General features: G+C 29.4%; 1 protein-coding gene across 3 annotated transcripts in view; it reads right to left on the bottom strand.

Annotated features, from left to right (window-relative positions):
- Window positions 1-12,401, bottom strand: part of slc4a10b (solute carrier family 4 member 10b) — a 70,795-nt gene that overhangs the window by 44,612 nt on the left and 13,782 nt on the right. For all 3 annotated transcript variants that reach the window (XM_026271152.1, XM_026271153.1, XM_026271155.1), the window contains 2 exons: window positions 7,048-7,129; window positions 890-1,033 (listed from right to left, as the gene is read on the bottom strand). In XM_026271152.1, coding sequence (XP_026126937.1) covers window positions 890-1,033; window positions 7,048-7,129 — 226 coding nt within the window. The remainder of the gene's footprint in view (window positions 1-889; window positions 1,034-7,047; window positions 7,130-12,401) is intronic.

Here is a 12,401-nt window from a genome sequence, read left to right as displayed (position 1 = left end):
TGCATATTTAAATAAATTAATTACATTTATTTACATTTATTCAATATATAATTTGCTTACCACACTGGCAAATCTTTTTCAATTTATTTTATTTCTGGGATTTTTTATTTTATTTTATTTTTTATTTTTGCATAAATTTGATTAATTCTTTTTTATTTATTTTTTTACATTTAAAATCATTTTGTGTCTCATATAAATGTACCTTTACTTAACCCTGTAAAAACATGTTAATAGAACAGTTTATTAAACCTTTAGACAAATTTGATGCATCAGGTATATATATATATATATATATATATATATATATATATATATATATATATATATATATATATATATATATATATATATATATATATATATACATATATATATATATATATATATATATATATATATATATATATATATATATATATATATGTGAAAACAGCCCAACTGTCACTCTGCTGTATACGTCTCAATAATATGTTTTATTAATTAAGATTAATTAAGATGATATTTAAAATGTAAAAACATATAGTGCAGTCCAATACTATGATGACTGAGAGATGAACAAGTAAGCCTGATGATCATATTTTATACTTGAACTTGAAATTTAAAATAAATGATATCTTGACTGAATCCAAGCAGCTTCAGTCTAGAAACTGTTCATCTTAAAATATTAATAATAACACCATTATTTCCACAGATTTCACAGCAAATAGATGAAGCACATGCTGTATGCCTTTTACTTGCTAAAAATGTATAAAGTATCAATAAGATGACAGAAGTACAGTAGATTGTGTATGAACGTTTTTTTTTATCAGTTTTGTTCTGGGCTTTTATAGGGTTAAGAAGGAGAAAAACACTGAGTAAGACAGTCACTGAAGGAAGGATGGATGGCTACTGTATGAAGGCGATTCGTGTCCGTCTTCGACGCCCGAGTCTCTCTCCCTGCTCCTCTTTCTGTGTCGGTGTCCATGATGCCGATGACGGCGACGGGTTCTTCTGCCCAGAGGAACATGAACCCCGATATACAGAGTCCTGTGACCTGTCCGTCAAACACAAACACAAGCACTCAGAGACGGTGGGAAAACACAGAAAATGATTTAGCTCACGTTCTGAGGTCACTTGCTAATCAGCATTTTTTTCAATGAAAGAAAACAGCACAGATCTCAACATAACTTTCCCTGAAGTTAAACCCCATACACACTGTAAAAACAGTGCAATCTATAAAAAGACATCCTTTTAAAGATGTTGGTAACAAATACTGGGCAAAATCATTTCCAGATATTTTTAGAGCAATGTTTTCCAGCAGTGAATTAATAGCTTTGATCAAAAACACCACATTAAGTATTTATTTTATTTTATTTTATTTATTTATTTATTATGTTTTATTTAGTTTGTTTAATTATAATTTAATACATTTGTCTTTTTTCTTTTTTTCTCCTGGGGTGGGGAAAATATTTTGTCATGATTCCCCTGTATCTGCATCTGATTATTTTTTGTAAAAGTTCAATAAACAGAAAAAAAGGAAACATTATTTTAGTTTTATTTATATACTGTAGTATTTATACTATAATTTATAGTATTTAAAATATAATTCCTGTATTATTTCTTTTGTAGTATTCTATTTATTTTAGTATTATAGTATTCTATTTTTATAGTATTTATAGTTTTTGCTTTTTATTTTTTATATCAGATTTCATTTAAATTTTAGTTTAGGATTTAGTAATACATTGTGTTTTTGTCATTTTTATTACTTTTTTATTACTCCTATTTTTTTTATTATTATTTGATTTAGTTTTATTTAGTTATTTTAAATTATATAGGTTTTTTTAATTATTTTAAGAAAATAATCAAATTTTCATTTATTCATCTTTTCATCTAATATTCATATTTTATTTTAGCTTTATTTCAATAAGTGTTATTTTAGTAACAGTTACATACTATTATGTGTTCTGTTTTTCTATTAAAGCATTAGCTTTTATTTTCTATTTTAGTTCAAGTTTAAGTTTAAGTATGTTATGTACTTTCATCAGTTTTGTTTGTTTTTTTTTGTTTTTAATGTTTCTGTTTTCTATTTTTTGTAATAATAATAATAATAAAGAAAGTTTTTTCAGACAATTTTTAAGTAATATTTTCCACCATTGAATCAAACATTAATAATCAACATTTATAATTAACTGTGTTCATTCCTGGATGGGTTTTCTTTTTAATGACTCTGAGTTGCAATGCATGATGGGATTGTATTTTCCATAAATGCAGTGCTGCTTTAGTTTTCAGTCTTATGAAAGCTGCATAATTATGCTGTGACTCATTTGGAATAATTTTCCTTCATAATTATGAATTATAAAGCACAATTATAAAATAATTACACAGTGCCTACTTTTTGAAACAGATGCTGCCTTAAACATATGAAACCTGCTGTCTAGGTTTTGAAGTGGATAATTGACTCGAAACACTTTGGTGTACTATTTTTTGGTTCAATAATTACATTTGCTAAACATATTTAACCCATACAGTTATTCATCTTTTTAACAAGGCTTAAATAACAGACATCACTCAGTTTAATTTACGTGCTGGGAAAACATAGCATATATTTATAATATATTATTATATATCATCTGTCTGAAAACATAACACAGCTACACACCTTTAATATACAGTAATTAAATGTTTACAATATGGTCAAAAACAGTGTTATTTTCAGATTCCATATTAATGTTAAGTTTGTTATGTGCTTATAAATGTAATTCAGTTTCATTATTTTATTATTATTTGCCTAGATTCGTATTTGTTTAATTTATGTCAGTTTTACTTTTATTTAATTTAGTTTTAGAAAACCTTTCAAATTGGTGTTTCATCTAATTATGTTATGTGCTTTTGAAATTCATATTAGTTTTTAATCCTTCTAAATTTATTTATTTGGGCTTTAAATTATCGAACAACAGTGTTATTTAAGTATTATTTATATACTTTTATAATATTTATACTATTATTTATATCATTTTACGTATTTTATATATTTACGTAATTAAGTATCATTCATGTTATGTGCTTTTGCCATTTTTATTAGTTGCTTCTTTTTTTACATTTAAATTTGATTTAATTTGTTTGTATTTAAATTAGATTTACTGAAGATGTAGCTTTTTATACATTTATATACTATTTCAGTAAACAAAAATGATTTTTAATAGTTTAGTTTTCGTTAAACACCATATCAGACTTGATGGTGAGCTCCTAACCATGCAGATCACTATAGCAACTGCCTAGCAACTACTCAAACGCTTTAGCAGTGAATTAGCAAGTAGTGGGAAACTTGCCACTTTTTCTCACATTTTCTTCTTTATGCACAAAACATCCTCCATGCAAAACATGTTTTGTTTTGTTTTTGTGTTAGTTTTTTTTAGCTTTTACCATTTTGTAATATTATTATATTATATTATATACTATAAATTATATTTATATTAATTTGTTTTGAAAGTGGGCTCATTATTACATGGAATTGTGGGTAATATCCTCACAACACCAGCCTGTGCACTCAGTGAAACAATGTTTGAACAGTGAATCTATGGAGTCAATTTAACACCATATATATATATATATATATATATATATATATATATATATATATATATATATATACGCAAAAAAATTAACGTTTTGCAAAAGAAAATAAAGTTTTGCAAACAAAAATTCAAGTATTGAGAAAAATACATTTGCTTTTTGCAAACAAAAATTAAGAATTGCAAAACATAAATGAAACAGCACGAAAGCAATGATTTTGCAATAAATATTTTCCATGGTCATATCTATTAATTTACTTGCAACGCTGTTTTTATTTTGAGTGTCAGTCTAGTTTGAGCTTGCCATACCATTTTTCCTTTGCACTTCACTTTTCTGCTCGTCACTCTTTGTGGCACTGTTTTGACGTGGGAGCGGAGTCAAGGGACGGGGCGTGTACAACATGACTCCCTGGAAGTGACATCATCGGCCCGAGACGCAGCTCACTGATCCAGGTCCTGTCATGATGAGCAGAGACTTTCGAGTGGATCGTTTATTTTAATTCAGTAGCATCCCAAACTGACTCAAATGATTCGCGATTCCGCTACGAACTCCCGAACTGATTCAAATGATTTTCGATTCCGCTCCGAACTCCCGAACTGATTCAAATAATTTGCGATCCCCAAACTGACTCAAATGATTCGCGAACCCGTTTTGAACTCCCGAACTGACTCAAATGATTCGCGAACCCGCTCCGAACTCCCGAACTGACTCAAATGATTCGCGAACCCGCTCCGAACTCCCGAACTGACTCAAATGAACGCTTCTGTGCGCTGGCTAAACTTACACTTGCAGTTAACCAAATGAAACAATACACATTTTAATGCTATAAAACTGTGCACATCGAGAGAAATAGCCTAAACAGCAGATGTTTATGTTAACAACTTCTTTAATTTGAGAAAATGCTGCTAATACACATATACATTTGTTAATAAATTAAATAAAACAAAAACATGAATGTTTAAATGCTACCGAATAAAAATAAACGATCCAGTCGAAAGTCTCTGCTCATCATGACAGGACCTGGATCAGTGAGCTGCGTCTCGGCCGATGACGTCACTTCCAGGGAGTCATGTTGTACACGCCCCCGTCCCTTGACTCCGCCCCACGTCAAAGCAGTGCCACAAAGAGTGACGTGCAGAAAAGTGAAGCACAAAGGAAAAATGGTATCTCAAGCTCAAACTAGACTGACACTCAAAATAAAATCAGCATTGCAAATAAATTAATAGATATGACCATGGAAAATATTTATTGCAAAATCATTGCTTTCGCGCTGTTTCATTTATGTTTTGCAATTCTTAATTTTTGTTCGCAAAAAGCAAATGTATTTTCCTCAATACTTTAATTCTCGTTTGCAAAACTTGATTTTCTTTTGCAATATATATATATATATATATATATATATATATATATATACGGTGTTAAATTGACTCCATATGAATCTGCCTGCTGCTGTCACACATCATGAAGACTGAAACCTGAAAAGCAGCTTTCACATTTGCATTTGCATCCTGTCAACACACTATAATGCTGAGTGATGAACTAGTGATGTTTTCTTGACCAAACATAGTATATTCATAACCCTCATGAAATCAACATTGTGGCTTTTAGTTAATGTCTGTTAGATATAAAGTCAAATAAATACACATTTAAAAAGTGAAAATTTACATTCTGTTGACTTTTTCCAAATAATCAAATTAAATATATTAAAATATTAATTAAAATATAATCTAACATAATTATTATACAATTAATGCCTATATTAGGCCCCATGCAACAATTAATATTCACAATTAAAATAAACATTCTCTTTACTTTTAAAAGTATTTTCATGATTAATATTAATATTATAAAATAATATATAATATTATTAGCATGTTACTCCAAATGCACATTCTTTTACTTAAATAAATATTATATTATTACAAAATAAATACTATAATATTGATATTAAAGTGCATCCCCTTAACAATTAATGTTAAAATTAATATTACAGACATTCTATTTACCTTAAAATATGTAAATGATTAATAAAATAAAATGATATAAAAGAAAATATTCTATATTATTAAAATACTTTTACTAATTTTTTTACACCCATGTAAAAGTTATTAGATTAATATAATTAATAATTATATTAATAACAATAATTATATTATTAATATCAAAGTGAACAAAATCACATTTAAAATGTAAATTCTATTTGCTTACAAAAACATAATTATTATTATAATTAAAATATTATATAAAATATTTATTAGTAATAGTAATTATTAGTAGTATGCTACACACCTGTGACAATTAATATTAAAGAGACAAATTCTAAATATTTAAAATGTACATAAAAAAAATATTATTATCACTATTAAAAATATTATACAATGTTAGTAGTAAGTTACACATCTGTAACATACATTTATTTATTTTTTATTCATTTATTTTTTAATTACGATCTGACAAAATGAGCTCACTTTGGATAAAACACCTGACAATTACATACAAACATATCATCCTGCTTCAATAGAAAATATATGAACGCTAAAAAAAAAGAAACCTACACTCATCAAGACATGAGGTCTTCAAGTTCATCAGCTAAAATTAGAGATGCATGTTCACAATTAATGCAAATAAAGCAGGCACAAACATAAACAGAAGAGTGTGTGATTATTTCTGACGTGTGTAGGACATGGAGCCTCTGTTTAGACACTAAAAGACTTGATGACCCATTTATTATTTTAATTTGGATACTGTAATTATTCTCTGCCTCTTTCTCACCAACAAACACAGTAGGATGTAAAAATAGGGGCTGACGTCATCCTTGCTTCCAGTAGCTGCTCTTTTCCCCCGTGAAATGCTCTCAAATACTAGCTCTCCGTCCTCCCACAGTCTTTTCTATTCATGACATCTCAGAGGCAGATAAACACACACACCCACAGACTTTCCTCTCCGACTAACATGAAGTTGCTCTGAAACAGCTGGTTATTATTGTGTGTGAGAGGCCGAGCAGTACATCTGTACATGACTGATGAAGCATCACAGCTGCTCATTTAATACACTGGAAGCTGTTTAACTGATGCTAGACTTCAGCAACGGGACAATGAAAGAATCGGTTAGAAAATCCATGAAAAAAAAAAAAAATATATATATATATATATATATATATATATATATATATATATATATATATATATATATATATATATATATATATATATATATATATATATATATATATATAATATATATATAATCCATAAGTGATTGATGAATAGAATGTTCAAAATAACATTATGAACTTCATCAGTTCCTCCCAGGAATTCCTTTAAATTCTTCTAAAAAACTTTAGAATGTTAATGCCTTAGAATTTGGGGCAAATAAATTAATACTTGCAAGACAAATAAAATGAACAGCAAAAAACTAAATCGCACGTATGATATTTTATAGATTTAAAATATCTCCAAAAACATGATTTTGATTAAATTCTTAGTATGTATTTACCTTCTAGCTCCTCCTTCTCCAGTCCAGCTTTAAGCATGGAGCGAGTCCCTCCTCTGTCCACCACAGCCTCCTCATCGTTCCTCTGTGTGGAGAGAGAGAGAGAGAGAGATGTCAGTGTGAAGGTCTGTCTCAGGGTGACAGGTGCAATGGATGCGTGTCACTGACAGATGCATTTGTCCCTGACCGTCATACAGACACACTCAGACCACACACATGCTGTCTTAAAGTCTTAAAACTATAATAAAAAATGAAAACAATTTCAAAATATTAATAAAAACTATAATATCTCAATGATATTAAAACAACACTGGCAGTATGTGATTATTATTAATACTAAATTACTAAAACTAATAAAGAGACAAAAATCACATTTAAAATGTGTATTCTATTTACTACTAAAATTGTTTAAATTATTGTTTTTATATTATTAGTTGAAAAAATTTGATGAGACAATCTAATCATTTAAGGGTGATTATGGGTGGTTGCTAGGACATTGTCATACAGTGTGTTGAGCTCCATACAGGTTTGAAATAAAAAGTGAGTATCTAATGATAAACAAAGAAATATGATTCCCATTCATATGCATTGCTTGAGGACACTGCTGCATTTTCATCCAGGCCCTGGATGTTTTATTTTCTATTAGGAAATGAAAAAGTAATCCAATTACAATCCAGTTACCATGGTATTAATGTAGCCAATAGCAGCATTGCCTCTCCATGAAATCAAACCGACTCATGTTCTTCAACAAAGGCTATGGTTTTTTTTTTTTTTGAGTTTCATATTGAAAGCTTCACCAGATGTGACAGTGTAACTTCACTTTCTCTTTAAAATCAAATAACAAAAAGTCAGTGCTAGACAGGTATCGGGACAACATGAGCACCTTAACATGAACAGCATTTATTTAAAAAAAATATTCTAACATCATGAATATCTTTAGAGTCACTTCTGGTCAATTTAATGAATCCTTGCTGAATAAAAATACTAATTTCTTTCTTTTCTTTTTTTTTTAACTAACCCCAGAATGTTGAAATGACGATACATTTTGCTTTGAATGCAAACAATCGCATAAATATCAAACTGCTTTTCCTCAAGTTAATCAATCAATGTTGGTTTGATTTTTAACAGTATAAGAGTTTCAATGTGATTATTTAATGCAGGTTTTAAATGTAGCAAACTTCAAATCATTCACTCATGGTATCATATATTTCATGCAGAAATACAACTAGATTACAATTACTTATCGCTCAGCTTCAGCACAAAACAAATTAGTGTCATAATGAGCTCTTGAGGGAATCTTTAATTAGTGCAAAAGAATAGCTGCAAGTCTAATAAACAAGGTTAAAGCGGTTTCTAGTCAAGATTCTCTTCATGTCAGTGCATAACGAAAGCAGGCTGGATTTGTGCATTTGTCCTCAACAGAGAGAATAACTGACCAGCTGCTAATCGCAACAAGCTGGTGTTTTAGCGCCTCATTACTGAGAAACACGCAGCATTAAAACAGATGGTGCCGAGCCAAGATCAACCCTCAGAGCAATTACATTCAAGCAGAAATACACCAAAAAACAACATGCAATACTAGTGTTGCACACATACACGCAAACTATGCTGGAATAGTCATTTTCAATATGTCAACATTTACACGAGCACTCAAAAGTTTACAATGATTTTGTTTTTAAAAGAAGTTAAAACTTTTCTTCTGTAAGGATGCATGAAATTGATCAAAGGTGACAGTAAAGACATTTGTAAAAAAATATTTAGATTTTAAATAAATGCTGTTGTTTTTTTACTTTACATTTATAAAGTATCCTGTAAAAATAAAATAATAATAATATCACGCATGCTGTGTTTAAGATTTAAAACTATGGGCATAAAAAAATAAATACACAACAAAATGTCTAAAACTTGGACTAAAACTAAAATGAAAACAGAAATATAAAAACAAATTAAAAAATATTAATAAAAACTATAATATCTCAATTATATTAAAATAACACTGGCAGTATGTCATTATTATTAATACTAATTTACTAATATTAATAAATAGACAAAAATCACATTTAAAACGTACATTCTGTTCACTAATAAAATATTTAAATTATTGTTTTTATATTATTATTTGTAAAAATTTGAAGAGACAATCTAATAATTTATGGGTGATAATGGGTAGTTGCTAGGACATTGATCAAAGGTGACAGTAAAGACATTTACAATGTTACAACATATTTATATTTCAAATAAATGCTATTTTTTTTACTTTACATTCATAAAGTATCCTGTCAAAAACTTTTATATATATATATATATATATATATATATATATATATATATATATATATGTAATAATAATCAGAAATGTTTCTTGAGCAGCAAATCAGTATATTAAGATGATTTCTGAAGATCATGTGACACTGAAGACTGGAATGATGATGAAAATAGTAATAAAGCTGTGCATCACAGAAATAAATTATGTTTTTTGTACTGGCCTTTTCAGTGCTGCCTTTGCATTTTATAATATACAATTTTTATATATTATTATTTTCTTGTATATCTCCAACAATGACTTTTTTTTTATTTTTTATTTTTTTTACTAAGAATAGCCTACGTTAGAAGTTATTTTTTAAATGCATTTTTCCCTCTCTATCCACTGGTGGAGGATGAGGAGATACCCCCTGACTATGTGAGCGCTTTGAGTGTCTAGAAAAGCGCTATATAAATGTAAGGAATTATTAATTATTAATTATTTAACAGCATTAACTTAAAATGTAAGACAGTCCCCCAGTTATTTTTAATTTTAATATTATTTAGCAATTTTTACTGTATTTTTTTGATCAAATAAATGCAGACTTGGTGAGCAAAACAGATATTAAAAAACATTTAAATTCTTATTGACCTTAATCATTTTAATGGTATAAGGTATGCATTTTCTTGGAATTATTGAATAAACTTCATTAGAAATGTTTAATACAGGACTGAAATCAGGGCACAATATAATCTTCATTTATATGCATCAATAGCAATAATCACACCTTTTTCTTAAACATTTTAACATGAAAAATTGCTCTACATTGGCACAGTTTTAGTGATAACAGAAATGAATCAGAGACTGAATCTGAGTTTTTAATCAAAGTGATTCACTGAATCAGGCATTCTGAACTGACTCCAACACAAATTTAACTCTAGCAGTATTTTAGCTAATGATGTTTAAATCAAAGATGTTATTAACTCAAGTTAACCTTGACTTCTCAAGTAGGACCAGATACATGCTTTTACTTTAATTCTGACATTAATATAAAAGATTGGCACCAGACTGCTTCTAAAAATAAAAATAAAAAGATAATGCGTGTGATTCACTTTAGATGAAAGTATCTGCCAAATGAACAAACATAAATGAGATGCAAATCATTTCAAATCCATTCATCGTTTCACCTGCTCTGACAGCAGTTAACTAAAATCCATCCTAAATGTCAAAACTAGCAGCCTAAAGTCATGTTCCCCAGGTGTGTGTGTGTGCGTGTGTGTGTGTGTGTGTGTGTGTGTGTGTGTGTGCGCAGTCAGTTGATGGTAGCTACAGTAATTCACACAGACGAGAGCTCAAGCTTCACACCCACACACTGAAGTATTGAAGGAACAAACCCAAGGGCACCTTCTTCCTAGACGAGGGAGTGTGTGTGTGTGTGTGTGTGTGTGTGTGTGTGTGTGTGTGTGTGCACGCATATGCACACGTGTGCGAGTATAATTGTGTATTATTCTTGTGAACTTATGTAAATGTGTGTAAATGAGCACAGAACTGTAACTTTGAATCATATTCACTTACAGCACAATCATACTGAGAAATGCTCTTTTGTTTGTGTCTAAACGCTGGTCTGTGGTTAACACGGTTTAAAGAGACGTTCCAATTTTCCCCTAAAACATAAAAAAATAATCCTGGCATATTTTGCATCTGTTATTTTATGTCAATAATCATATTTTCAAAATTGTTTAGAATCAGCACGAATCTGTTCATTGTAAAAACAAATCCATAAATCTGGCTTATTATGGAAAAGCAAGACTGAATGATTAGGGGATTGAAACAAATGTATTAAACTGATGATAGTGATAAACTAATATATACATAGACCAATATATATGCATATATATATTTAAAACTGTGTAATCCAAATGCATCAACATTTTATTTGCAATTAAAATAGACATTTTAAATTTAGATTTAAAGACACTCCACAGATGTGAATTTTGAAAAACATTTTGCACTTTAAAATTATAAGTTTGTGAGCATGTTGCTAAATAACAACCGGATACAATAGCTTAAAGCTTTATTAATGACTATGAATCATTAGCTAAGCTAGTAAATTCAAATAAAGTCTTATAAAAAAAAGAGATGTCACTCTCTTTCACTTAAGGGGTTCAATCAGATGAGTGCTTTTTGCCCTGCCTAAAATATGAAAAGCATGTAATCTGCATGAGGTCTAACTTCTTTATTCTGAATCCTCTCTTTTTATGATAAAACTGCCACACGCTCTCCTTCTGCTGCACACATCCTACACTGTAATCCTGTAAAGAGACGACACACTACACACACTCACAGGTTCATGTGAGGGAACAGAGCAGACACAAGCCTCAATACTGTAAAATAAAAACGAGATCTCTTTAAAGCGGAAGTGATGAGCAAAAATGATGACCATTGGTCAAACGAACAAACAGTCCCACACCAAACTCACACCAGATGCTCACAGAGTTTCAGAGTCACAATATTTAAATTTTTGACGTTTAAAAATATGAGGGAGTCAGTACTGAAATACAAAACAAGTATTTTAAAAAGTCCCTAAAACTCCAGCTTTAATATCTCAATTACAAGAACAAAAAGTGATTAAATAGAGAGGAAATAGAGATCCTTGCTAAATTCTTCCCAGATGTTTCCCCGTGACGAAAAAGCCCATAATTAAACAAAACAGTGAGAAATGTCTATATATCGTAATATATGATGTCAAATGTTTCTTATCCAATTTTTCAAAGATCTGAACTGCTATCCACATTAATTTTTCACAATATCTCTATATTATTACAACAGGACGACTTTTATAATTAGTTATATTCTTAATTAATTCAGGAAATGCACTACCGTCCAACATTTGGGGGTTGGTAAGTATTTAGAGGTATCCAAAAAAAGAAGTGTCTTCTGCTTCTGCAAGGCTGCATTTATCTGAGCAAAAATACAGTAAAATTTTTAAATAGATTTTAAAATGTTATATATTTCTGTGATGCAAAGCTGAATTTTCAGCATCATTACTCCAGTCTTCAGTGACACATGATCTTCAGAAATCATGCTGATTTACTGCTCAAGACACAGTTCTGAT

Source organism: Carassius auratus, chromosome 9 (assembly GCF_003368295.1).
Source record: "Carassius auratus strain Wakin chromosome 9, ASM336829v1, whole genome shotgun sequence".
In the NCBI taxonomy this organism is placed as follows: Eukaryota; Metazoa; Chordata; class Actinopteri; order Cypriniformes; family Cyprinidae; genus Carassius; species Carassius auratus.
Note: the sequence above shows the minus strand (reverse complement) of the source record. Positions and strands in the feature narration are given on the sequence as shown.